The sequence below is a fragment of the Stylophora pistillata genome, chromosome 8, assembly GCF_964205215.1.
Source record: "Stylophora pistillata chromosome 8, jaStyPist1.2, whole genome shotgun sequence".
Classification (NCBI taxonomy): Eukaryota; Metazoa; Cnidaria; class Anthozoa; order Scleractinia; family Pocilloporidae; genus Stylophora; species Stylophora pistillata.
This window is the reverse complement of record NC_142526.1, coordinates 1892775-1920091: the sequence shown is the minus strand read 5'-3', so window position 1 is coordinate 1920091 and position 27317 is coordinate 1892775. Positions and strand designations below refer to the sequence as shown.

The 27317-nt window shown below is 39.9% G+C and overlaps 3 protein-coding genes and 1 pseudogene across 4 annotated transcripts; 2 read left to right on the top strand and 2 right to left on the bottom strand.

Annotated features, from left to right (window-relative positions):
* The first annotated feature begins 53 nt into the window (after positions 1 to 53).
* Positions 54 to 2426, top strand: LOC148724407 (histamine H2 receptor-like). Its single transcript, XM_088730324.1, has 2 exons — positions 54 to 211; positions 1441 to 2426. The coding sequence occupies exons 1-2, from the start codon at positions 54 to 56 to the stop codon at positions 2414 to 2416; spliced, it is 1134 nt and encodes a 377-aa protein (XP_088586450.1). The 3' UTR covers positions 2417 to 2426.
* Positions 2427 to 2442: 16 nt separating this feature from the next.
* Positions 2443 to 4216, bottom strand: LOC111339166 (uncharacterized). The gene is made up of 3 exons (XM_088730323.1): positions 3910 to 4216; positions 3251 to 3585; positions 2443 to 2776 (listed from the first exon to the last, which is right to left on the bottom strand). Exons 1-3 carry the CDS (start codon positions 4214 to 4216, stop codon positions 2567 to 2569), a joined length of 852 nt encoding a protein of 283 aa, XP_088586449.1. The 3' UTR covers positions 2443 to 2566.
* A 5562-nt stretch (positions 4217 to 9778) lies between these two features.
* Positions 9779 to 20466, bottom strand: LOC111339163 (uncharacterized). 2 transcript variants are annotated; one of them, XM_088729254.1, is made up of 5 exons: positions 20140 to 20466; positions 19335 to 19591; positions 19013 to 19127; positions 18573 to 18895; positions 9779 to 10973 (listed from the first exon to the last, which is right to left on the bottom strand). In XM_088729254.1, the coding sequence occupies exons 1-5, from the start codon at positions 20237 to 20239 to the stop codon at positions 10785 to 10787; spliced, it is 984 nt and encodes a 327-aa protein (XP_088585380.1). In that variant the 5' UTR covers positions 20240 to 20466; the 3' UTR covers positions 9779 to 10784. The 2 variants fall into 2 exon arrangements, with proteins under 2 accessions (XP_088585380.1, XP_088585381.1); XM_088729255.1 differs by having other exon boundaries at positions 9780 to 10973; positions 19335 to 19561.
* A 1707-nt stretch (positions 20467 to 22173) lies between these two features.
* On the top strand, positions 22174 to 26417 carry LOC148724406 (uncharacterized; annotated as a pseudogene).
* The last annotated feature ends 900 nt before the right edge of the window (positions 26418 to 27317 follow it).

Genomic DNA, 27317 nt, shown 5'->3' with positions numbered 1-27317 from the left:
ACGAAACCGAGCGAGAGGATCACGAAGGGTGTTACTATGATCGATCCACACTGATGGCTAAACGCGTCAAAACCGAGGTAGGTACAGTGATAAGATACAATGTATGTCAAGTTATGCACAAAGCTTCTCCGTGTTTCCACAGTCCATGTATAGAGCGGGTGGCAACTGGATACGAAAATGTGGGTTCTAAATCAAGTGGAGTCGCTCCAAGGTTGGAATTGTTCATTATTAATGCTTCTCGGTCTTACCAACCTTTCTAAAGGACAAACTGATTGTTTTTGAATATGTTTCAGCCTCAGGTAGTCACAAAGGAATACGTATTCGAATATCAAAACGGGTTAATGCATGACATTATATTAATTGTGGTAATTGTAATTAAAATACCTTATCTAACCTAATTCATCACAAGTTACTTATTTCAGGCTCTTTTTCAGTGAAAAAGCTGGTAACCGAATGTTCCTTCCACATCACCTCACGGAAAGTAACTACATTTAGAACACTGCTAAGTAACCTTGAGGTGTTTCCCTCGGGGCACAAATTCTTCGTCAAGGGTGAATTTTTAGCGGTTTTGATTTTCAACTTTCGATTTTTAGAAGCACCTACTAAGGCAGTATTTCAGAATTGACGTCGCACTCGGTCATATTGTCATCGCGTTTTGCAGGTCAATATCAAATGACGTAGTTTTTTTATCTTAGCATTTCGGTTAAATCACGGAAAAGCCCAAAACGGACGATGTTCCATTAGATGATAAAAAACTAAACAGATGAGGAGGTTATTTTAAATGAGTAAATTATTGTAATATTTATCTTTTGTTGACCCTTATACAATACAAAGGTGTTAAATTCTTATTTGTCGCTGGCATTGTAATACTGCTCATCAGCCAAGGTGAAGTTGCCAACTGCAACATACTACTCATATACAACTCACTAAATTAATTTATTCCGTTCTTCTACCATAAGCTCGGAGAATTTATGAGAAGTAAAAGCTGTTGCCAATTTGAATTAAACTTCAATTCGATTTCTAGATTTTGACAAGTTGGCTGAAGCATTCGACCCTGACTTTGGTTGTTCTGAAGACAATCTTGTCGAGGAGGGTCCGTGACGAAAACAATTTACTAGAGTGATGATACTTGTAATATTAGAGGGGTAGAAATATCAGTGGGGTATTTCATCTTTTACTTAGAAGGCAATATGCACTATAGAAAACGTTTCCCATCATTTTCGATTTAATCTCGTGATTGATTTGATTTGGACAATTCCTGCTAGATCGGTTAGGTAAATTAGTATATTTTCGAGTATAATTATTGTGTGCCTGCCCAAACCCTCAATCCTCTTAGACAGGTTGAGGTCAGCCCATGTAAGTTGCAGAGGGTCGCAAAAAATCATCAAGGAAAGTTTGAAGTAGATAGAGCCGAGCAGTGCGGATAATAAACAATTCCAGGAATAAGGCGACTCCATTTGAATTGGAACCCACCTTTTTGTATCCAGTTGCCACTTGCTACATTGTTATCACACTAGTAGCTATCGTAGGCAACTTCTCTGTCTGTTACGCTATCGTCACGGACAGAAAACTCCGCGACAATCCTACAAACCTCTTGTTGTTGTTGTTTTTGGCCATCTCGGACCTTCTCACAGTAACCCTTGTCGTGCCATTTGATATCGAATCGCTTTTTCGACATGGACTGTGGAAACACGGAGAAGCCTTCTGCCTAACTTGGCTTACAATGTACCTCATCACTTTAACTAGCTCGGTTTTTACGCTTTTAGTCATCAGCATGGATCGATACAATACCCTTCGTGGTCCTCTCGCTCGGTTTCGACGTTCACATTTCATGACCAAGAAAAGAGCTGCAACAATCCCCTTCCTTGTGTGGATTTACTGTATTTTATGGTCTCTGCTTCCCATCATTGGGTGGCGAGATAGAACTGAAGGGCCGATCTTCCAGGAAGCATGTATGATACCATACACTATGGTTTACTTCATGCTCATTTCTCTCTTAAATTGTATACTCCCATTGCTGGTCACATGTTTGTTTTATATCCTGATTTATCACATTGCCCGCAACCATGGAACCAAGGGTAACAACGGCGCTAGCTCGCCGTCAACCAAACAGACTACTAAAGAAGGACACAAGATCTATTTGAAGAATATCAAAGCAACCAAGAGTACTTCGATGTTCGTCTTGGCCATTTTCTTCTGCTGGCAGCCATACGCGTATTTCAGCATGGTGGTCACCTTGGGTGCTTTGAATCCAATTTCTTACGAAGTTTTCCTGGTGCTGCTGATGCTTGGCTATCTTAACTCGGCGCTTAATTCGTTTTTGTTCGCCTTCCAAAAGAAACATAGCAGCCCTGATTGGTTCGCTGTTATAACTTTCAACTGGAGCTCGACGAAAAATGAACATCGTCACAATTGATCTTACAGGTACGCGGTCCCTGAGCTCCCCGCAGTCAATTGTGACGTCATTAAATAGATTCGAATCTCCATGGTTTATTTGGAAAGGATTTGCTACAGAAACGTTGGAGAACAACCAGAGGGAAGTTAGGTTTTAAGAGCCGATGATCCTTCATGCTCTTTCTACCTCTTCACACTTTTCTTTGTCTAAATCATGCGGACAAATAATATCTCCTTTAAGGTCATCAAAGTTGATGTGGCCCCAACAACAAGCCGTCTCGTCCAATAGTCTGACGCGAGCTATTTGACCAATATATTCTTCCACGTGCCAGCTCTTGCGGTGCATTGTCTCCTCACAGTTGCCTGTCTCTTTTCTGACGGTCTAGCAAAAAACACAAGCAGCTTCAAAGGTGAAAGCAGGGAATTAATCTTGTTTCAGCTACTGTGAAACCGAAGCTTAAAAATGTACAAATAAAGTAGTAAAATATATAGGTTTTCCTTGTATACTTGCTATTTAAGAGAGTGAGGGAAAAAGAGGGGCGGTTGTTTGACATTACGGCCCATGGGATGGGCACTTAGTCAAGAAATGTCGCTTATCAGAATATGGACGTTTATTCGAGGATATACGGTATCTTCATGCTTTTTTTGGACGAGACGAAAAGATCACTTCTTCTTAAATTAATTTTAGTCCATATAGGCCACACCTATAAAGAACACAAACAAAGTTTTGATCTTAAAGGATTTGCAGTGAAGGCCAAAGAAGGCCAAAAGTTAAGAAAACAGCAACAACAAAACGAAGAAAACAAAGCTAAAAGAGGTGGAAAGAACTACTTCTACATAATCTAATCGTACTCACCTGGTTGTTGACAATAAGCTCCACCCGAATAACGCTTACGTTACAGCCCCCACCAATGAGAAACGAGATATTTTTGCCAACGATACGGAAACAAGGAGAAGTCAGAGTTCCCCGAGGTGGGTCGCTTCCGTCTGGGTGTTGTCCTCCTGGAGGAGAACCTTTCCTGGGCCGATTCTCAGCTCCACCTACCCACCAGTCCCCTTGCAGCTTGGCGCTTTCTCTACCTCGTGCGATGGGATTGTCACCAAATGTTGGCTGGTAAATGAAAGCTGTGCCTGTCGTTTCCCATCCGCCGATTCCATCTTCAAAGTCAAAGTTGCAGGCTGCGGGATATAAAAAGAAAAAACAATTACAGTAATTAAAAATAAACGAAAACAATTAGAAGGAAAAAGCCAAAATCAAACTAAATCGAATTTTTTAATCATGCTATTAACTGCTGGTTTTATAACTTAAAACTTCAACGAACACACTTCGATGAAAACTTTTGATCTAGTTAAAGCTGCAAGAACACCTCAAAAAATAAAAGAAGGATTATTAGGCTGGTTAAAACTTTCTTCACTTTTTTTGGATATAATTAGACAGCAGCTTTCGTGGGTGCTTGTGCAAGAAAGAATAAAAGAAATCTCAACAAAAAATTCCACTCCCAAATGACTACAAACCTCTTTCGTTCAAACGCTTAATATAGAACCAAGCAGGATCTAAGCGTAAACGTCCAGACCTGGCCTCTTTGGTGCGGTTGTTCAATTCGCAGATCTTCTCCTTCCTGTTGTAGTTATAGCTTTGGCAGGCGATTTCTCGTTCGCATCGGACATCACAGATATGGGGAGCTGATGCGGACATCCTTGAAAACACGAATCCTTCAAGTCTCATACCTTGAATGTTGATCGCTGTCCTGCACTGGCCATTGGCAGATGCGTAGTCCAGAATTGAAGCGAAGATTACGAGACGAATCATGTCACCCTGCATTTTTTCTGAGGAAAAAAATTTTAAGAATACTCAACGAAATGATGAGATATGCTTTCTTTTAACCCTTTACAACTCAGCATCAGTATGTATCTGCTCCTTGCTGTTCCTTATGCGTTTGGTCCGGCAACAACGTAGCGATACCTTCGGAAAGAAATTAGAAACTAGTCACCCTTTGAAATTAAAGGATTAACGAAGGACTTGTATCTGCCAATTATATAGTTGAGCTGTTTTCTGAAAAAAGTAAGATCGTTTTAGTCTTGTAGTAATTCCCGGCCAGCTTTATTCGATTAAAAAAAGAAAAGAAGATTTAAAAGAAAATGCGAGTCCCCCCCACTCGCTCCTTCTTTTGCACTTGAATTTTGGTTAGTCTCTGAGTTTAGTGACACCATTTACCGTTTGTGTGTTACAAATCTGAGATAAAAGGCTACTTGTGCATAACTCGATATCAAACTTTAGATCATTCGATTATTTTCGTGCATTAAAATACACTTAAGAATGAACATTTCACTTTAAAAACACCTCCATTGGTTAAGATGTTTGACTCTATACAATTCGTGCAGTTTCAACTATATAAAACCGTAAATCTGCATTGCGTTCCCTTGCAGCATTTTTAAAAATTTCTAGTCCCTCCATGGTTTCCACAGATCAGTAATATGACAAGGAAAAACGAATTACCCCATGGACGTCAAGGAATAGAGAATTTACTTTCACTCAAAAAATTTACATCTTTGAAAGAAGTCGGGGAAATGTGAAATTTTATGTAAACATGACGTCCTTCATCTTGTCATGGCCGTCTTCATGTGAAAGCTGGTGACGCTTTCCATTTGGTGATTTCGATATTACTCACGTACATTGCTTCGAAGTTGGCTGATTCCTGACTAGCACTTTCTCTCCTCTTTCCAATGGAAGTTCAAGTTGCTTTATGATTTGATTTTCAAGGCTTCTAACGTTTTAAATCTACGGTACATTTCACGGACTTGAAAGGAGTTGGATTGGTAAATTATTGTCTAAAAAATCATCGATCAATTTTCCATGTTACCTCGAGGAACTACCAAAGCGTGTACGTTTGAAAAACTGAAATCGTTGATTTATGGCTGGAGAGGATGGCATTTGCCATGGAGGATGGCATTTGTCATGGGGAAGGCCAGGGAATTGCAAAAATCCTAAAATTAGGGCAATCATGCTCTCATTTCCTTTGCAAGAGTAGTTATAGAAATCTTTATTATACGAGCAATTCCACCTTATTATGCACTTCTCAGGGAAATAATTTGTTGCACAGATCAACGGAGTCGAAGAAATTTTCAAAACCCCGAGTGATTGGCATTTGAAGCCCTTTTCTTGATTTTTCTCTTGCCCAGCCACTGTTCAATTGTCGGCTAAACCACAATAATTATAAGGATTTAAAGCTCACCGGTGCATGATAAAAAACACTGTTGCTCGAATATTATTTCATAATAAGAAAAAGAGGTTCTTACCATATGAAAGGCAACCCACATTCCACATGTGCTGTTTTGCATGGAGCAGCTGCATGTCGAAAGATATTTTCCCCCTTTTTTTTTTTTTGTTTAATCGTTAGCTGACGCAATAAATCAATGTTTGAATTTCCGCTGTAGTTAAATTACCTTTCTGAGAAATTATCACGTACTTGGAGAAAAAAAAATTCTTTCCCCATTGAGGTGCACTTCAATTCCTTTCTCCTGCCTCAAATGCTGAACAAGCAGAAATTCACTGCTTTAATCATGGCTTAAAGGTAAATTTTAAACAAAAAGTATTGAAATAGCAGTATTCAACATCAAATAATCAGAAGATAATGCAGACAATTTGTATGTTTTTATCATTATCATCATTGTCAATGATTGATCCTACCAGGTGAATGATAACTTGACGAGCCCGCCAAAAGTGAACCCCTTATTTTGGAGTTTGGCTTTCTGTAATGACTACAAACAAAAACCAAAACGTTTTTTACCCTTTTGGCTAGTCGCTCTCTTTTATGGAATATTTAAAGCATTTGCATACAGTTGGCAGGCAAAACCAGCCATACCCCTCAAAATAAAGCTACTTGTGGAGCAGGTGAAATTCTGTTAAAAATGTTTAAATTTTTATCTAATCATGTATTTCCTCGATTCAAGGGTATAAGAGTATTACAGAGTTGCCGCTGTTACGAAAATGAATTAAGTATATGTATATTGCTTGCGCAACTTAGGAAGTACAAGTAAGATATGGCCAATAGCTCCTAATACATCTGTGATATATATGTGACACTGACAAGGAGGCAAACAATGGGATGGGATAAAGTTTTCTATGTAAGTTTTTAGAGGCGCTCTAATCAGATTTACTTCATTCTGCAAATCACGAGTTCATTTCTCCCTCTGTAGACTAAAACACCATTTGTTCTTCATCGTTCTCCTCCACCACATTTGTAAAAGGCCTTTTTTACCCACGCCAGTCATTTTCATAATCACTTTTCGTTGATCTAACTAGCTACTGCTAGGCACTTATCCCTTTGAAAATTTTACAAAAGTAGTTTTAAGAATTTTCCAACTTTAAGCTTAAGTATTTTTCTTACAAAGAGGAGATCTCCAACCGCAATAAACCTATAATTGTAAGACTCTCCACTAGTTCTAAAAATCTTTCGAGAAATTACCTGATGAAGTTTCGAGGTTAAGAACAATGAGGGAGAATCTATATTCTAATATGAAAGAACCTCTTATAACATACATACATATATTAATTGACCACTCCCCATGGGGGCTTTTCATGGCCGGCTCCCACCCAGCAACCACCCCAGGGGAGGACACCCATCACACAGTGATCTCGTGTGTGGGAAATTAACGTCTCCTACCCCTAACCCTGCAGGAGACAGGACCTTCATTTATTCTTCCCTATCCGAGAAGACTAGAATATCTAACCATTTTTTTACGTTGAAGAAAGGTAGCATATTCTTCTCACTTGTTTTAAGACCTTGAGTATTGCTCCGGCCGGGGCTCGAATCCTCGACCCCCCGCACAACAGTCCAGCGCTCTATCCATTGAGCTAACTGGGAGGCGGTTACATACTACATAACATACTACTGCAGTAAATGGCTTGAACCCGGGGGTAACATGTGAAGTTGTAGCCTGATCGTCCGGGTGAGTGTAGTCCTGAGAAGGACTGTTGTCGGTGGTAGTGACTGATGTTTCGACAACCTGTGCGGAAGTCATCATCAGAGTCAAGTGAATGATTGTTGTCAGTAGAATGTTCTTATTCCAGTTCGTGTGAAATGATCGGTTGGTTTTGCCGTGATGTTATTGGCTGTAAGACTCAAGTGACGTAGGTCGGTCGTGATTGGTCTGTTTCGATCTGTCGATAAAGTTATGTCGTTCTTTTTCGGTCGTTTGTGATGTTTATGTCGTGAATGAGTCGTTTGTATGGAGCGGGTAGTTGTTGACATCTGTTTAGGGGAGTCTGTTCTAAGTTAGTAAACTGCACTTCAACGTAAACTCAACAGTAAACTACTGACACTCAAGAAAACGAACGCCTTTGACACCCAACGGTACTATCGACTGAGGTGCTCGGTACCACAGCCACCGAAACTCTACGGTTTGCCGAAACTACACAAACCTGGTTTCCCGATGCGACCTATTGTTTCATTTCTGTTGCTTTCCCACATACCAACTATCCAAGTACCTGACGACGATACCACAACCGCTAACCGACAAATCCAGACATAAACTACAATCCACTGAAGACTTCATTGACGCTACCAAGACTGTTCAGATACCTGACGACTACAAACTAGTGTCATTTGATGTGAAATCACTGTTCACAAGTATTCCACTTCAATTAGCATTACAATGCACTGAGACTGCAATCCGACAATCTACCGACCCTAAACATTTGCCTAACGTCTACTTCCTTTCAGTACAACGGTAAACACTACAAACAGTTACACGGCACTGCCATGGGGTCTCCAGTTTCTGTTGTTATAGCAGATATTGTGATGCAGAACATCGAGGAACGCGCCCTTTCGACTTGCCGACAAACTATATCGCTTTGGTTACGTTACGTTGACGACACATTCAACGCCGTTCGACACGACGAAATTGACGCATTCCACAACCACCTATACGAACAAAACACTGACATACAGTTTACCAGAGGAGTCGAAGAAAATGGGAAACTTCCTTTTCTAGACTACCTGGTAAGCCACAACGACAACTCATTACGAACGACAGTTTACAGGAAACCGACACACACCGACAGATTACTAGACGAGTCATCCTACAACCCTACATCACACAAAGCCACAACTATCAGAACTCTAACACGAGGCGCACAACTAATATGTGACTCGACAGACAGCTTATCCGACGAGAACAAATACCTTCACCGTGTTTTTACGAAGAACAACTACGACAACGACTTCATCCGACGAAACACTCACCGACCCACTACCACTACCGAAACAAACGACACCGCAACCCCTACGACTACAGCAACCATACCGTACATAAAAGGCATGTCTGAAAACATCTCGCGCATCTTACTACCCTTCAATATCGACGTCGCTTACAAACCCATCACCACACTACGTCAGTTACTAACCAACGTTAAAGACAAAGACGAACCGAGGAACAGACAGGGAACGATTTATAAGATCAATTGTTCCGACTGCCAAGCCTCCTACACCGGTGAGACTGGCAGAAACCTCACAACAAGACTGACTGAACACAGACGGGCGACGAGGAAAGGTTATGTCAGCAATCACATTGCTGAAAACCATCGACTTACCAACCACAACATTGACTGGGACCCTGCGCAATGCCTAACCTACAGCACTGACTATTTTCAACGACTGACTCTGGAAAGCTGGTTTACTAACTTAAGCTACTTACCAAAGCCGCTGTGTCTTCTGTTTTTCTTGTCTAAATCGTGAGGACAAATGATGTCTCCTTTAAGGTCATCAAAGTTGATGTGATCCCAACAACAGCTCTTCTCATCAACGAGTCTGACGGTTTTCTTTTGTTTTGACTTTGAAAATTTTGCATTCAGGTGGTGTGCACACGTATAAATCTAAATATAGAGCTACTTTAAGAAAAGGTGGAATTCAGATCACAAATAAGTAATGCATAACTTGAGCTCAAGCAAAAATGGTCAACAGACCTCTAAAATTTTTCGTTTTTCTCATGTACCACTATACTAAATGGTCATAATTCCCACGATTATGAATATTTTCGAGGAAATAATAAACTCTACTTTGAATTAGCGTCTGATTACACCCAGATAGACACACATAAATGCATGAATAACCGAGTACACTGTTTACTTGTAAGGATGTCTAATAATTGGCGTTTCCCTGGGAGATCGAGTCACAGAAAGGGTGATAGACATCTTTCTTTCCCAACCTGCTTGTGCTGGTTAACCAAATATATTTGAGCAAAAACGTTTTGTTCGTATTTCTTGCAACTGTCTTCCTTTTGCAAGCCCATCACTGTGGCTTTTCAAATCGAGTGCTTCATTCACTTATTATAAGCATTAACGAGGCTACATTAAAATTTTCCAAACAAACGTTATTTAATCTCCTCTCTATCAAGCACCAAGAGATTAAACATAGCTTAAAAATATTTTTTGGCACTTTATTATTCATTGGAGGTGAACAACTGCCTTTATTCGTGCAAACATATAAACTTTCAATTCAAAGTGACTTTTCGAGCAAAGAAGAATTATCAAAAACCTTTGCAAACTTCTTACTTCTACACAAACGTCAACAGTTACGCAAAAAATCTTCAACCTGCCACAACTAGCCTCTTACATCAATACAATTCACTAGTTACTGTAAGATTTTATAGGGAAGAGCTCAGGCTTCATCACTTGATTTGCTTTAAAACCGAAAGTGAATTTGTGGGATTTATGATCAGTCAAGTGTTTGTGTTTGCCTAGTTGAAGGAGCCTTGGAAACATTTTATTTTCTGTAGACGACCTTGGGTTTGGCGGTAGTTTAATGTGGTATTTAAGGGTTAAAACCAAACTATTTTGTCCGCAACGTAAAGTGATATTTATATCAAAAGAGAATTATTGGATATCTCTGTGCGCGAGAACGTTTATTACGCTAAATAATATGTATTAATAAATTTTAAAGTCCTTCTGTATAATAACTAAAGATTAAGCATTGCAAGAGTCAAATAAAACATCAATATTCCTCCATTCTGGAACCTGTTTGGAAGCAGTTACTCAAAAATTATTTCAATATATAATCCCGAACAGAATCTACTAAGAGTTTTTACAGATATGGATTTTGTAAAGCAAATATTAAGAAAAGTAAATATGATGCGATTGCTAGCATCTAAAGCAATCGACTATCCTCATCATCGCATTAAACCGACCTAACGATTGTATTATATGGTTAAGGCCTTCTCAGTCACGTGCATAAAACTGTTTCATATGCGGATTTTCGACAAAAAAAAAAAAAAACAGTGATTTTGCCCATCTACGATAGCACAAAACAGGTACTATGCTACGTCAAAAGCTGTTTCACCGTACTTTCGAGGTGTCTTGACTTGATATGTTAGTTTTAAAAGCCGCTTTCTCTTCAGTTTTTCTCTTCTAAATCGTGAGGACAAATGATATCTCCTTTAAGGTCATCAAAGTTGATGTGACCATAACCACCAGAACTCTCATCTACAAGTCTGACTTGCGCGTAGTGACCAATGAACTCCTCTACGCCCCAGCTCTTGGGGTGCATTATCTCCAAACAGTTTCCTGTCTCATTTCTGACGACCTAAACGTAACGAAAAACATAAACAGCTGTTAAACCTTTGTTTCGACGATTGCTGACATCTCTAACATGACTTGACCATACATTAATTTACTTGCAATGCTTTTCTTAGGGGGAAAATGCTATTTCGAAGGAGGGTAAGCCAAAAACTAATAAAGTGAAACGTGGAGAGCCAGACGCCAAATTGGTTATCTCGCGGACTCTCCCTTAAGTTGATAAAGGCTGATAGTTTCGAAAGAAACTGTTTGGGGCTTCGTCGGTGGGGGTAACGAAGTAATTTGGATATATCAACAAAGTTGAAATAGTAAATTGGCCACCGTAACGATTACAAAAGCTGACGTTTCGAGCGTTAGCCCTTCGTTGGAGCGAATAGAGGAATTGTGGGTTGTGTGTGCTTTAAAAGGCAGAAAATGGAGCTACCTTATTGGTGGGAACATGGCAACGAGAAAAACATGAATAAATTAGTGGAATGAAAAGCGTTCGTTGATCCCTGTGGGATTTAGACTGCCGGTTTGAAAGATGAGCTTTCGTTCAAGAGTTTTACGGCTTTCCGTGCTACCTAAGTGTAAGGAAAGACCGCAGATTGCCATATGTTGCTTAGAATGATTAGGTAAATTAAAATGTCTAGCGACTGGTTTCGATGTGTCCTAGCCTTGACTTTCCTTTCCACGTCGCGATGGTGTTCTCGGAATCGATCACCTAGTCTTCTGCCTGTTTCGCCGATGTATATCTTTTTGCAATAAGTGCAAGTTATGCAATAGATAACATTGGCGGAGGTGCACGTGAAGTGATCGGTGATCTTAATGGATCGTTTGGGTCCCGATATTTTATCAGTGTTGTGAATGAAAGGACACGTTTTACATCGTGCACGAGCGCATTTAAAAGTGCCTGGTTGGTCATTAGTCTGAAAAGGACTTCTGAACAAAAAAATTGCCTATGTTTTTGTCGCGTTTGAATGAAATTAACAGAGGCTGCGAAAAGACAATGCTTGACTATGGATTGTTTTGAAGTAATTTAAACTTTTTAAGAATGGTGGATTTAACTGAGTGGTTGTGAGGGTGAAACGTGAGAGTGAATGGAATGCGGTCGGAATCTTCCTTATGTGGCGTTTGTAGTGCTGATTGTCGATCAATAAGTTGGGCGCGGTGGTAACCCGCTTGAACGACAGAAACAGGGTAACCACGTTTATCGAAAAACTAGCACATTGACTCTGATTTGTGGTGGAAATCAGAGTCATCACTACATAACCGACGAAGTCTTTGAAACTGAGAAAAAGGAATGGAATTCTTAACGTGAGTTGGATGCGAAGACTAATAGAACAAGTAATTATGCGAGTCTGTAGGTTTGTAATACACACTAGGGCATAAACCGTTGCCTTCATTTGAAACTTTAATGTCTAAAAAGGATAAAGAATTGTCAGAAATTTCCGGGGTATATTTCAGAGCCGGGTGAAAAAAATTGACTGCGGTTATGAATTGAGTGAGCTCCTCTCTGGTAGAGGAGGTAGCGCCGATACATTCGTCGATGTAGCGACCATAGAGTTCAGGTTTGGAGCCGTTGTATTGGCTGAAAAATTGATGTTCGACAAAACCGACAAATAGATTGGTATAGCTAGGTCCCATTTCGGTGTCCATGGCTACACCATTGGTTTGTTTGAAGAACTTGTTTCCGCATAAAAAAAAGAATTGAGTGTGAGCACTAGTTCGGCTAAGCGTAGTAGTGTTTCAGATTTAGGTTCCTTAACAGTACGTTGATCAAAAAAATGTTTAAGGGCCAGAAGGCCTTCGCCATTAGGAATGACAGTGTAAAGAGACGTAATATCCATGGTGAAAAGAAGTTTGTTTTGGCCAAGGAAATTAAAGTCTCGAAATATTTGAAGAGCGTGTTGGCTGTCTTTAATATATGATTGTAAAGTTTTGTCGATGGGAGCCATAATTTTGTCTAGATAGCTGGAGATAAGTTCGGTAGGGCAACTGCAAGCCGAGACAACGGGCCGATCGACCTGGGTTGTTAGGTTTGTGAATTTTAGATAAAAAGTAAATACAAGAAGTTCTAGGAGTGGTTATGATTAGATTTTTTGCTGTGGCCGGCAATTCTTGTTTAGTTATGAGTTGGTTGATCGTATTCAAGAATAGAATAGACATTAAAGTTTCAGCACCACAAACGTCGCATAAGGAAGATTCCGACCGCATTCCATTCACTCTCACGTTTCACCCTCACAACCACTCAGTTAAATCCATCATTCTTAAAAAGTTTAAATTACTTAAAAACGATCCAGAGGCAAGCAGTATCTTTTCGCAGCCTCCTCTCATTTCATTCAAACGCGACAAAAACATAGGCAAATTTTTGGTCAGAAGTTCTTTTCAGACTAATGACCAGCCAGGCTCTTTTAAATGCGCTCGTGCACGATGCAAAACGTTTCCTTTCATTCACAACACTGATAAAATATCGGGACCCAAACGATCCATTAAGATCACCGATCACTTCACGTGCACCTCCGCCAATGTAATATATTGCATAACTTGCACCTCTTGCAAAAATATATACATCGGCGAAACAGGCAGAAGACTAGTTGACCGATTCCGAGAACACCTTCGAGACGTGGAATGGAATAACAAGGACACATTAAAACCAGTCGCTGGACATTTTAATTTACCTAATCATTTTAAGCAACATATGGCAGTCTGCGGTCTTTCCTTACACTTAGGTAGCACGGAAAGCCGTAAAACTCTTGAACGAAAGCTCATCTTTCAAACCGGCAGTCTAAATCCCACAGGGATCGACGAACGCTTTTCATTCCACTAATTTATTCATGTTTTTCTCGTTGCCATGTTCCCACCAATAACGTAGCTCCATTTTCTGCATTTAAAAGCACACACAACCCACAATTCCTCCATTCGCTCCGACGAAGGGCTAACGCTCCAAACGTCAGCTTTTGTAATCGTTACGGTGGCCAATTTATCATTTCAACTTTGTTGATATATCCAAATTATTTCCCTTAATTTAGTTCAAATTAAGCCATCTCTAGGTCAAAAAATATTTGGAAAGTAAAATCAGACGCTTTCGACACTTGGTTGTGATCAGGGTCATCATCACTTACGTAGCTGATGACCAAGGGTCGAAAATGTTCAGATTTTACTTTTTAAATATATTTTTTCCCTGTAAATATATCATTTTAAACCTAAGCGAACTTTATGGATATCACGAAGCTCAAAATGGTTTCGCAATTTTGCAAGCCAAATCTGTGATACCTTGATCAATCAAGTAAGTTGTTTTAAAAGAATCAAAAGATAAATAATAGTCAAAGGAAATAATAGTCTAAGCGAATTTTCTCCCACCACAGAGGATGAACTTTCTGGTCTCGTGAAAAAATTGCCGCTAAATCGTGTTCTCTTGATCCTGTACCGGCTTCTATTTTACGTTACTGTATTGAAAATCTACTACCTATTAATAAAAATGTCGTAAACCTTTCATTTAATTCAGCCTCAATGCCAAGTTCCATAAAAAATGCAGTGTTGTCTCCTCTGCTGAAGAAACCGTCCCTAGACTTCGAACTCTTTTTTAACTTTCGACCTGCCTGAAGTTTTTGTCTAAGGTTATTGAAAAATGTGAAGGTGTAGTCTGATCGTCCGGGTGATTGTAGTCCTAAGAAGGACTGTTGTCGGTGGTAGTGACTGACGTTTCGACAACCTGTGCGGAAGTCATCATCAGAGTCAAGTGAATGATTGTTGCCAGTAGAATGTTCTTATTCCAGTTCGTGTAAAATGATCGGTTGGTTTTGCCGTGATGTTATTGGCTGTAAGACTCAAGTGACGTAAGTCGGTCGTGATTGGTCTGTTTACATCTGTCAGTAAAGTTAGGTCGTTATTTTTCGGTCGTTTGTGATGTTTATGTCGTGAATGAGTCGTTTGTATGGAGCGGGTAGTTGTTGACATCTGTTTAGGGGAGTCTGTTCTAAGTTAGTAAACCAGCTTTCCAGAGTCAGTCGTTGAAAATAGTCAGTGCTGTAGGTTGGGCATTGCGCAGAGTCCCAGTCAATGTTGTGGTTGATAAGTCGAGGGTGTTCAGCAATGTGATTACTGACATCACCTTTCCTCGTCGCCCGTCTGTGTTCAGTCAGTCTTGTTGTGAGGTTTCTGCCAGTGTCACCGATGTAGGAGGCTTGGCAGTCGGAACAATTGATCTTATAAATCGTTCCCTGTCTGTTCCGAGGTTCGTCTTTAACGCTGGTTCTTTGGTTCTCTGGTTCTTAGGCTGGTTCTTTGGTTCTTTGTCTTTAACGCTGGTTAGTAACTGACGTAGTGTGGTGATATGTTTGTGGGCGACGCGGATATTGAAGGGTAGTAAGGTGCGCGAGATGTTTTCAGACATGCCTTTTATGTACGGTATGGTTGCTGTAGTCGTAAGGGTTGCGGTGTCGTCTGTTTCTGTAATGGTAGTGGATCGGTGAGTGTTTCGTCGGATGAAGTCGTTCCTGTAGTTGTTCTTCGAAAAAACGCGGTGAAGGTATCTGTTCTCGTCGGCTAAGCTGTCTGTCGAGTCGCATACTAGTTGTGCGCGTCATGTTAGAGTTCTGATAGTTGTGGCTTTGTGTGATGTAGGGCTGTAGGATGACTCGTCCAGTAATCGGTCGGTGTGTGTCGGTTTCCTGTAAACTGTCGTCCGTAATGAGTTGTCGTTGTGGCTTACCAGGCAGTCTAAAAAAGGAAGTTTGCCATTTTCTTCGACTTCTCTGATAAACGGTATGTCAGTGTTTTTTTCGTTAAGGTGGTTGTGGAATGCGTCGATTTCGTCGTGTCGAACGGTGGTGAATGTGTTGTTAACGTAACGTAACCAAAGCGGTATCGTTTTTCGGCAAGTCGAGAGGGCGCGTTCCTCGATGTTCTGCATCACAATATCTGCTATAACAACAGAAACTGGAGACCCCATGGCAGTGCCGTTTAACTGATTGTAGTGTTTACCGTTGTACTGAAAGTAAGTAGACGTTAGGAAAATGTTTAGCAAGTCCATGATGTCGTCTGTCGGTAGCGGTAGGGGGTCGGTAGATTGCCGGATTGCAGTCTCAGTACATTGTAATGCCAATTGAAGTGGAATACTTGTGAACAGTGATTTCACATCAAATGACACTAATTTGTAGTCGTCAGGTATCTGAACAGTCTTGGTAGCGTTAATGAAGTCTTCAGTGGATTGTAGTTTATGTCTGGATTTGTGGGTTAGCGGTTGTAGTATTGTCGTCAGGTACTTGGATAGTTGATATGTGGGAGAGCCACAGAAAGAAACAATAGGTCGCATCGGGAGACCAGGTTTGTGTAGTTTCGGCAAACCGTATAGTTTCGGTGGCTGTGGTACCGAGCACTTCAGTCGATAGTATCGTTGGGTGTCAAAGGCGTTCGTTTTCTTGAGTGTCAGTAGTTTACTGTTGAGTTTACTTTGAAGTGCAGGAGTTGGGTCACGTTTGAGTTCTTCGTAGGTTCGTTTGTCGCTAACTAGTGCGTCCATTTTGTTGTGATAGTCAGTTTTGTCCATTACAACAGTAACTCGTCCTTTGTCGGCTGGTAGGATGACTATGTTCTCGTCGTTTCTCAGTCGTTTCAGTGCGCGTTGTTCGTGTTTAGTCAAGTTGGTGTTATGTAGTGACGTTGATCGTATGGTGGAGGCAATTCTGCTTCTGATGTTATCCTTGGTCGGCTCAGATAGTTCTTGTTGCCGAGACAGAGCCGCCTCAACACTAGATACAATAGCCTCGGTCGATATACGTTTAGGTGTTACTGAGTGTTTTAGTCTGTATGATATTACCTGAGTTTCAGTCTTGTCTAAGGAACGAGAAGAAATGTTACTTACGCAGTTGTCGTCTGGTTTCCTTCGTTTCTCTTCTTTGTCGTTGATGTCCAGTGCGGGCGCGTTCAGTCGTCATGTTGGCTCGTTTGTCGGTAATTGTCGTAACGGTGTCAAGTAGGTCAGTTGGTATCAGTTGTTTCAGTTGGTCGTGTAGTTGTCGTAGTTATTGAAAAAGTTGCAGCCAGACGTCTGACGAATTATCTGTCTGACAATGATCTGGATGAAAGTCTCCAGTCTGCTTACAAGAAACATCATAGTTGTGAAACAGCGCTTCTACGTGTTAAAAATGATATTCTGAGATCAATCTATGGTAAACAATGTGTTGTTGTCTTGCTGTTAGACCTATCAGCAGCCTTCGACACTGTCGACCATAAGATCCTATTACACACACTGCGTTCCAGGTTTGGTATAAAAGGTAAAGGACTTTCGTGGTTTCAGTCTTATATTACGGATCGTTCCCAGTTTGCTCAGATTGATGGATTTACTTCCTCAATTCGTCCGCTCAGATTTGGCGTGCCCCAAGGGTCCGTGTTGGGTCCGTTACTGTATCTCTTGTACACGACCCCACTAGGTGACCTAATAAGATGCCATAACATAGACTTCCATCTATATGCTGATAACACTCAATTATATACCACCTTCAGTTGGGATGATAAGAATGACCTTACCACTACAATTTCCCGGATTGAAAGCTGTCTTATTGATATCACCAACTGGATGACTACTAACAAACTGAAACTCTATACTGATAAAACCGAACTTCTTATTCTCCATTCTAAGTTCAGACAGCCCCCGCGACTACCTTCTATTAAAATAGGAACTGATATCATGGAGCCTACAAATAAGGCGCGTAATATCGGCGTCATTTTCGATAACACCGTAATGATGTCTTTTCATATTAACAACATAGTTAAAGGGGCATTCCACCACCTAAGAAATATAGCTAAGATTCGTAAATATATCAATGTCATAACAGCTAAAGTTCTTGTACACGAATTTGTAAATTCGAAGCTGGATCTATGCAACCCACTTTAGTATGGTCTTCCCAAGTATGAAATTAACAAACTGCAATGTGTCCAAAATGCTGCAGCACGTGCGATTGCTTGCTTAAGTAAGTTTGATAACATAAGCGATACTCTAAAGGAGCTGAACTGGCTGCCGGTGGAGCAAAGAGTAATCTTTATTTGTTTTAAAATACTCAACAATATAGCTCCTGATTATTTGGTTGACCTAATTCATGTTTATGAACCTACGAGGTACCTTCGCTCATCTTCAGACAAGTGGCGTCTTATTATCAAACCCTATAACTTAAAGACTTATGGTTTAAGGGCTTTCTCAGTTATTGCCCCTATACTTTGGAACGATTTACCTATTGACATTAGATCAATCGACGATGTAAACAAGTTGAAATCTAGATTGAAGACCTTTCTTTTTAAGCAAGTTTATGAACTATCCTAGTTTCTGCATTTTGTAATTTTGTTAGTATATATATATATAGGTTTACGATTTTAGTCCTCTTTAAGGCATTGTAACGTGCTTGGCACTGAAAAGGATAGGCGCTATATAAATATTTTATTATTATCGCGAGAAAACAACTGAATGCTACATTCTAATCAGGTAGCACAGGGCGAAAACCGTAACCTGTGACCCATGGAGTAAAAATTAAATGTACATTAACTAATCCTAAAAAGCTTTGTCGTTGTTACTATTATTATTATTATTATTATTATTATTATTATTATTATTATTATCATATAATCTCACCTGGTTGTTGACAATAAGCTCCGCACGAACTTTATCTACTTTACATCCCCCACCAACGAGAAACGAGATACTCTTGCCAACGATACGAAAACAAGGTGAGGTGAGAGTTCCTTGGGGTACGTCGGGTCCATCTGGATGCTGCCATCCTGCGGGATCGTTCTCTTTGGGCCGTTTTTCAGCTCCTCCCACCCACCAGTTCCCTTGCAGCTGGGCGCTTTCTCTATAGCGCGCGACCGGATTGTCACCAAATGTTGGCTGGTAAATGAAAGCTCTGCCTGTCATTTCCCAACCGCCGATTCCATCTTCAAAGTCAAGGCTGCAGGCTACATTAAAAAAAAAAAAAAAACAACAACAACAACAACAAAAAACACAGAAATTTTCATCCTGCCGATGATTATCATTCGGTATTCATTCCACTTTACAGTTTTGTGTTTAATTACCTTTCTCGCAGTATATACCAGTGAATCCTAAAGGACATTTACAACGAAATCCTTTATCAGTGTATCCAGCTCGACATGTGCCATTGTTGAAACAGGGACTGCTACTACAGGGATTCTGGTGAAGACAAAATGACCTCGTATTATAAACACCCATGGCTAATTTACCTTCTCGGGTTATCATGTAATCTCAAAGGGACACATTCTTGCTGGAACGATAACTTCTCGTGGTTTTTTGATAAAGTAAGAGCGGGCAAGAAATAATTACACTTCATCTTTCATTAGACCAATAACAATTGTTCATCGTCTAAATAAGTCACTTTACCTCGATACTGAGATGGCTATAATCTTCTTTGCTCTGAGGATAGGACAAGCCTGGACTCTCGTCCGAAGCATTGTTCAACTCACAAATGTAGTTTCCTCCTTGTGAAGGCCCAATATTTATGGACACACAATTGGGCTCCATATAACACAGTACATTACAGCTGCCTTGATGGGGCACCTCTTCAAGCCTGATTAGGTGGCCTATCATCACTTTGTCCTTTATGGGTTCTTTGAAAACAATGGATCGGCATTCTTCACCTCTTTGGTTTGCAAATGACAAAACAACTTCAAGTATAGTTTTGGTTTAGAATAAGATAATGGCAGGGTAATATCCTTAACAAATTAGTTTGCCTCGAGAGACACTGGATAGTGGTTTGTTGCTGCCTTATTGTACTCTGAGAGGTTTCCCTGCAGCGTCATCCTAGGAGTTTGAAACTTCTGCATGTCGGCTTTTTACTAAAGAAAGAACTTGTCTCAGCAGGTATCTCTGTGATTTTACCGTTAGATTGAGTGTACACTGAATCAAGTTGTAAAAACCAGAGGGGAGCTATTCGACAAAGAAGAAAGCAATTAAACTACATCCCTTCTATAGTCGATCTTGGCAGAAAGAACTATGCTATGCTCTATATGTCGGTTCATAAGTCTACTGGAAATTTAATCACTGCGTCGGGTTTTGCCAACAGCGGCACTAATGGGTATTTTTCAGTGAGAAGATGTACCAATTATAATTGACATTAATTTTCACAGAACTCTCCTAAAACTAGACAAAGCAAATCCATCGTTTACAAATTGCAAAATTGACTTACCGGAACATTCAGAGGAAATCGGAATAATGATACCGCTTTGAAAGAAGAAGCTTAAAATTATTACGGCAGCTTCGAGTTTCGTTCTGCACGTTTCTGCCATTCGTTTGTTTCCTAGGATAAGAAGTTACCAGCCAAGACTTGAAAGAGCAGTTTGTATTATTTTAACAACAGCCATCTCTGTCCTGCTTAAGGTGGAAAATTGCTGTACATGCCAATGTGTTTACGAAATGTTCGAAAACTTGAACTGACTGCAGTTGGCTTGTTCAACAAAATGTTTTCAAGGAGATATTCGTGCTGTTGTTCGTGGCTAAGACAGGTGCTGCTTCAAAGATTATGGATTATGTACGTACGATTCTGGTCACAAAGATGCCAGCGGGGAATATCCAGTAGCTATTTAGCCAATCAGACGAAAGCAATGAGTAAAAAATTTTTATTGCCTTCAAAATAGCTCTATTTGAGGATTCGTGAACACCATTTTCTGTTATTTTATCGCATGAGAGGTAGGATGTTAAGCTCAACTGCGGCTGTTTCTCTAAATACAGTATCATTTCACAAAACATATAACCTTATGGTATAGCGTCACGTACCAAAGTTAACTAGCGGCTTAATTCTTAATGAAGTTCCAAGCTATTATTCCGATTGAATGACGAAGATTGCCCAATGTAAAACAAGAACTCTTTATTTTGACGGGCAATTTTAGCAAAGGCTAACAATATTCCAAACTTCTTGGATATACTGCCGTATCTAATTAATGATGCATCATTAAGTTAGTATGATGACATATCATTGACAGCAAGGCTTTCACGATCACGAATTTGTCGAGTCCACAAAATAAAAATTAGCGAGAGCAGGTGTCTTGCGGCGTTTTACTTGAGGCTAGATTTAGAATCCGAAATGATAATGCAACTAAAGCAAACGTTACTTTTACAGGAGCTGTTGACTATTATCAAGCGACTAAACTTCTGTGCATGAACGAGCCATATTGAGAAGCCTAAGAAGCGTATTAAATCGAAGTGTTGCCTCTCAAACCCTCATGATCAGGTAGATTAATTTGCATAGATGCTTGTATAGTCTAGCGTAAGAGAGTCGCTTTCTATTGGTTTTACAGGAGTTTCATTTGCATGGGGCAATAAAGCAGCTAAAAAACAACTTCCAATAAAGAAATGTCCCTTGTTAACAAGGCAAATATTTTCTAGTTTAGCACTATACCAGTTCTGCAGCTCCGCGCTTCAACACGCACTTGAAAGTTAGCGTCGTTTCTCTTTAAGGTAACTGTTGAGACACGAATAATTGGGTGACCGTGGCACGTTATGTTACCCGAGTTAACAATTAACATGTTCTTTGAGAATTTCCACTTTTTAGCCTTTTTTGAAATCTGACACTAACAAATTGCGATAAAAAATTTCTTAAAAACATTTTAAAATTAAAAAAAATTGCTAAAAGACGACGTTTCGACGTTAGCTAAACGTCATTATCAAGTCAAAATATGTTTGTGAGTTCCAGTCTATAAATACTTACAAAACAATAGCTGATCAAAAGCTGTAACGTGAGTAAAAGATGATTAAAAGTATTAAACAAAAAGTTTCGCAGGTATGGGGTCTGCCTGGATAATTAAATTAGGCTTCATTAAGATTCTTCACGAAGAGCATTTCAAATACAAATGAATCGAATTTGCCCTGGCACTTTCTTATAACTTTGAATTGGTTTTCTTTCAAGAGGTTTTTGTTGCCGTGAGTTTCTATGAAATGTATACCGATTGCCGAATTTTGTGTAAACAGCAATGCGTCGATGAAGGTGTCGGGCTGTGTATCCGACATAATCTGCATCGCACAGATCACTTGAAAAAAGATAAACAACACACTGCCTATTAACAAAGTCACACTGATAAACGCTATAAAGACTCTTCATTAAAGACGATGATACATCGTGCCTATGCCTTGTCGTCCACAACAGAAGCTTTCAATGCAGAATGTGCTACGTTGCGCTCTATATTTAGCCACCTTGGCTCTCCGATGAGTCTCGTTGGTTCTGCTATCAACAATTTTCTTTTTCGAAATACTACATCCTGAGATGCATGTAATGGCGGTCACGTTTTTATTATGCTCTAGTTTTTCCTCTCCTGTTTGCTTCCCTTTTTCACTCTTGGCTCTCATGCTAACCTGAACTGGGAGATGATTAGTTTCCACGTTACTCGTTCTTGGAAAACAACATCAAGCCGCCACCTGAATCTGGCCTGGAAGCGTTTTACTCTAGTACAAGTCCAACTCGCTGCCTGGCCGCCATTTTGGGCTCGCCAAGAAAGGTCACGACGACAAGAGTATTTTTCTTCCTCCTTCTCCTAGGCGGAGATATTCATCAAAACCCTGGCCCGATAAAGTTCCCTTGTGGAATTTGTAGCAAACCTGTTAAGATAAACCAGAGGGGCATTTACTGTGATTCGTGCGATCGATGGTATCACACTCGTTGCTGTATAATTGGCGATCGTATGTACGATATCCTGGCAAATTCGTCGTGTTCGTGGATATGTTGCGACTGCGGGCTACCGAACTTCTCTGATTCACTATTTAACTCGTCCATGGAAAGTAACCTTAATAATAACTCCTTCTCTTCGCTTTCATCCATTGATTCAAACCTGTCAGATCATTTCACTCCCAACTCGAAGAATGAGGGAGAAAACAAAACTTGAAAAACCTGAAAGTTTTAAATCTCAATTGCAACAGTATCAAGAGTCAACAAAAAGTGGCCTCTTCAAAGCTAAGGTCGAGAACTAGAAACTTCATATTATGATAGGAACTTAATCTAAACTTGATGAGTCAATCAAAAACTCTGAGGTCTTCCCCAGCGACTACGATATATTTCGTAAATATCGAATCGATGCCAATCCTGGAGGTGGGGCTTTTATCGCTGTACATAATTCTATTATTAGAGACCTTTAGATTCGACGACGACTTCGAGGACGAGTGCAAGTTTTGGCCGTGCGGAATTGGCACTATTGACTGGCACTCGTACGCGCTCTTGTCAAATTGCAACATTTAGATGTCGCAACGAGTGCGAGTTTTTTGTTTACTTAGTTTCGTGCGCAATGCTTTCGAGGAAAAATATGTTAGCAGCATGTCAGATGCTGTACCTCGACGACGTACTCGATGAAGAGCAAGTAATAAGTATTTTCAGTGATCTCACCAGAAAAAACCCGCCGTTTCCGTATTAGAAATATGATAAAATTGAGTTGCAAATGGAAAACATGTCAGAAGCTGAGGTGAAAGCTGAATTCAGGTTTTCTCCCTCTGAAATACATCTTCTTAGTCAAGCTCTCAGAATACTAGAAACATTCACCTGCCCAAATGGAACTGTGGTTTCTGGAGAGGAAGGTCTTCTTATGCTTTTGAAGAGATTTGCGTATCCGTGTCGACTGAGTGACATTGTTCTTCGTTTCGGTCGCTCGGTTCCCGAAATCAGCTTAATTTTAGCAGAAGTAACTGACCACGTTGTCAATACTCAAGGCCATCTTCTTCAAGATCTCAACCAGCCTTGGTTACAGCCGCATCATCTGGACGAATTTTCCCGAGCCATCAACCAGAAAGGCGCAGCCTTAGGCAACTGCTGGGGCTTCGTCGATGGGACGATTAGACCGATCTGCCGGCCCAGAGAAAACCAGTGCGTCATGTATAATGGCCACAAACGAGTGCACTGCTTAAAGTTCCAGTCTGTTGTGGCTCCGAATGGCATGATCGCCAATTTGTTTGGTCCTGTAGGTAAGCTCATGCATGTACTGTACGTATATTTTGGTTTCATTACATCATCACGGTATCGAAAATGCAAAGAAAATGCTACCTGAGAAATGTGCTAACTATTAGTAATGTGCGCTGGGCGAAAATGGGGATCGAGGCGTATTTCTTGAAGGGAATAGTAGAAGTTTGGAGCTCTGTTTTCAGTCTAAATGTACAATTTTCTCTGGGTGGTGAAGGTATTTTCAGAGTGCGGTCATCGGAGTTATGCGGACCGCTGAGGAAACAGCTCTTTGGTGAGTTCTACATTTCTTAAATTCAGGTTCAACATTCAAGCGTAACAATTGCAATTGACTAAGTGTCCATTCACAGGATAAAGTGTTATTTCTTAACTTTCCCATAGGTATGTTGTGAAGTAGCTAACGTGAACTACTGAATTAGTTTATGGTCACATTACTGTTAAAAGCTCAGGAGAAATTATATTGTAGGTCCCCGCCATGGGGCATTTGATCAGAGAGGGTTGGCTGAGGTGGGGCATTTAAAAATGTAATCAAAAACAGAGAATTATATATCTGTTCTTTTTTAAAGAAAAGAAACAAAAGCCCGCTTTATTAAATATCAGAAGGATTAACCCTGTGTAAAGAAGAGAGATGTAAATTCTCTTCCTGAGATTTCACCCATTGAAGACTAGCTCATATACCCCTCCCCTGCTCCTAAAAATTCATGTTGGTCTTTTATGTGTGAGAGAATCGAGGCTGGAAGTGAGTATGGTGTAGGTTATTGGTTAAGACAAAAGGACATAGAAGGTTTAATACAAACCTTTGAAAGTAAGTTCTTGACATTTTTATAACAAAAACGGATCATATTTTTCTTTGAAGGGATCAGCCTTCTTTCAATGAGTTTGCTCTGCAAACATTGTCTTTGCGAGTTCATCTTTGTCTTTGTGAAGCCCGGTGTGCACTACTTTTGAAAATGTTTGAATCAATTTCAATATGCTTTATTCAATACCATACTTAAAAAGTTGACTGTTCATGAATAATGTTCAATCAAAATCAAACTATGGCAAGTTATTAACCAAATAGATCTGCTTTTCTGACGTTGATTTTAATTATTTGGGTTTGTTAACAGAAGGAAAAAGACATGACTCTGCAATGTTATGGATGTTAGGACTGCTGTGTCAACTGGAACAGTACTCCTTTAACCAAACAGGCCAACCATCATGCATTTATGGCAATCTAGCCTACCCTTTGAGGATGCACTTACAGGCCCCTATTAAGAAAGGCCACCTTACTGCGGATGAAGAGGCATTTAATTCCTCCATGAGCAAAGTGAGGTCATCAGTGGAGTGGGTGTTTAATGACATAACATCCTATTTTGCCTTTCTAGACTTTAAGAAAAACCTTAAAACTGGACTTAGTCCAGTTGGTACCATGTATTCAACAAGTGGTCTGTTGAGAAATGCCCTTACCCGTTTTTATGGCTCCAGCACCAGTGCTTTGTTTGATTTGCTGCCACCCACTATCCAAGAATACTTTCAGTTTTAAAGTAGTAGTAGTATTTAAAGTAGCCAGCATACAGTTCTTTTTAAAAATTGGCAAGTTTGAGCCATCATATTTTCATGAGTTTGCAACAGATTCTTATGAACATTGGCATATATTTACTATATTTGGCATGATAAACCAAGCAGTGAGCCATATCTTTCCTTTGAGTGAAAACTTTGGGATTGCGTGACATTGGTAAAAAGGTTTATTGGAAACCTTAGAAAAATTCCTTAAATTGTAAAACAGTCTGCTATGACAACTTTGCTCGTTTCCAGTAATTCCCATGGTTATGGCACTAGCTTGTGGAATTCTGAGAGTCGAAGATATATAATACTGTAGATGTACAAAAGGATGTGTGCATGTATTAGTATTGTAGAAATATTTATGGGCTTGAAGTAATGAGCAGTTTTATACTCTGTATCATGGTTAAAACTAATTTACAAAGTTCATAACAAGTAAAAGTTTACAACTCAGTTAGTAAGAGGTATATTATGGTCTTAAAATCATTGTGGAAAAACATGTACCATGTCAAATTTCATTAAATAACACACACCGCTTATCACAAAAATCCTGCAAAAATTACTTTCAGGCAATGTCAGTTTTTAGGGGTTCTTGATACGTTTTAAAAGTTCATTCATAGTGTTCAACATAGCCATATTCAAGGCTTCTTGCTGTTGTTCATAATGCTGTTGCTGATGAAGTAACATTGTCTGGAATTGTCGCTGTTGCTGCATTTCAGCAGCTCTCAGCTCCAACTTTCTGTTGCGAACCTGCCGATGCTCTTCTCGCTCATTTTTTTTCATTGCAGTGGAGGCTTCCATCATTGAAACCAAATTGGTGTGACTTGATTTCTTCTTAATTGGCGATACTCCATTATCAGAATTATTGTCACCTTCACCTGCAACACCAACTCTCTTTGAGATACAATGAAATATATGAAATTCATATATTTCTACTGCGAGGATCGTGCATCATATGTACCAACTCTCTTTCTCTTCTTTGTACTGCTCAGCCTTTCAACAGCTTTCCTCCTCATATGCTCTGCAGTCTCCTTTTATGTTGCTTCTTTTTCCTGTGATTATTTCCTCCTTCTCTGACATTCGCTCATCTATCTCTGCTAGAGCTTGATATGCTTCATAAAACTCTACCTCAACCCCACTTGCTTTCTTTTCTTCTTTCTCTCTAGCATGGTACTCCTCCATTAAAGAATTAACCCGACCGCGAACAGATCTTTGAGTAGCTTTCACAAGACCACGTTGAACCAGATTATCAGCAATATTGGTCCATGCTGCTCCCCTCTTAGGACAGGAAAATTTGTATGGCTCGTCCTCGACAGGAAGTTTGTATGGCTCCTCATGGATGACTTCTCTAAGTAATTTCAAGTCATCTTTTTTCCAGATGAAAATCTCTCGCTTTAAGTGATTAGTAGACATATCTGGACGAACAAAGAAAACTTGTAAAACTTCATTCCCATTTGTTGCAGGTCAACAACTTATCATAAGAAAGCTATTTACAGATTAATTTTAAGTGGTTTCTACAAATAAAAGCCCTGGCTGGGGTCATGGTGTCATTTCTTTAGGTAAGATCCTACTCTCACAGTGCTTGACTAAAACATTGCTCAGATCTGGTAATTAAGGTCCTTAACACCCATCCCTTTATATGAGGCCTTTCCTTATTAAAAACAAACAAATGAAATTCTGTAAAGTTCCTGGGGCACTTATTCAAGCATAACAATAAACATTTTGGTTCATAAATTGAAAAGGAGCTTGTCAGTGCTAGGAAAGCTAACTTGATTATCTAGCTTTTATTCTCAACTTCTGAACAGCAATGTGTTCCATGGTCTATCTTATGCATGTTATTTGCCAACTTTCTACCTAATCCTATCATCATAAATATTGTAGAGATACAATAA

Coding starts and splice junctions, on each gene's coding strand:
- LOC148724407 (XM_088730324.1), top strand. CDS start 54: ATGGCTAAACGCGTCAAAACCGAGGTAGGTACAGTGATAAGATACAAT. Junction 212..1,440: donor TCAAGTGGAGTCGCTCCAAG/GTTGGAATTGTT, acceptor AAACAATTCCAG/GAATAAGGCGACTCCATTTG.
- LOC111339166 (XM_088730323.1), bottom strand. CDS start 4,216: ATGCAGGGTGACATGATTCGTCTCGTAATCTTCGCTTCAATTCTGGAC. Junction 3,586..3,909: donor TAAGCGTTTGAACGAAAGAG/GTTTGTAGTCAT, acceptor GTTTTTTCTTTT/TATATCCCGCAGCCTGCAAC. Junction 2,777..3,250: donor AGCTTATTGTCAACAACCAG/GTGAGTACGATT, acceptor GTTTTTTGCTAG/ACCGTCAGAAAAGAGACAGG.
- LOC111339163 (XM_088729254.1), bottom strand. CDS start 20,239: ATGGCAGAAACGTGCAGAACGAAACTCGAAGCTGCCGTAATAATTTTA. Junction 19,592..20,139: donor GATTTCCTCTGAATGTTCCG/GTAAGTCAATTT, acceptor CAAACCAAAGAG/GTGAAGAATGCCGATCCATT. Junction 18,896..19,012: donor TGGTATATACTGCGAGAAAG/GTAATTAAACAC, acceptor TTTTTAATGTAG/CCTGCAGCCTTGACTTTGAA.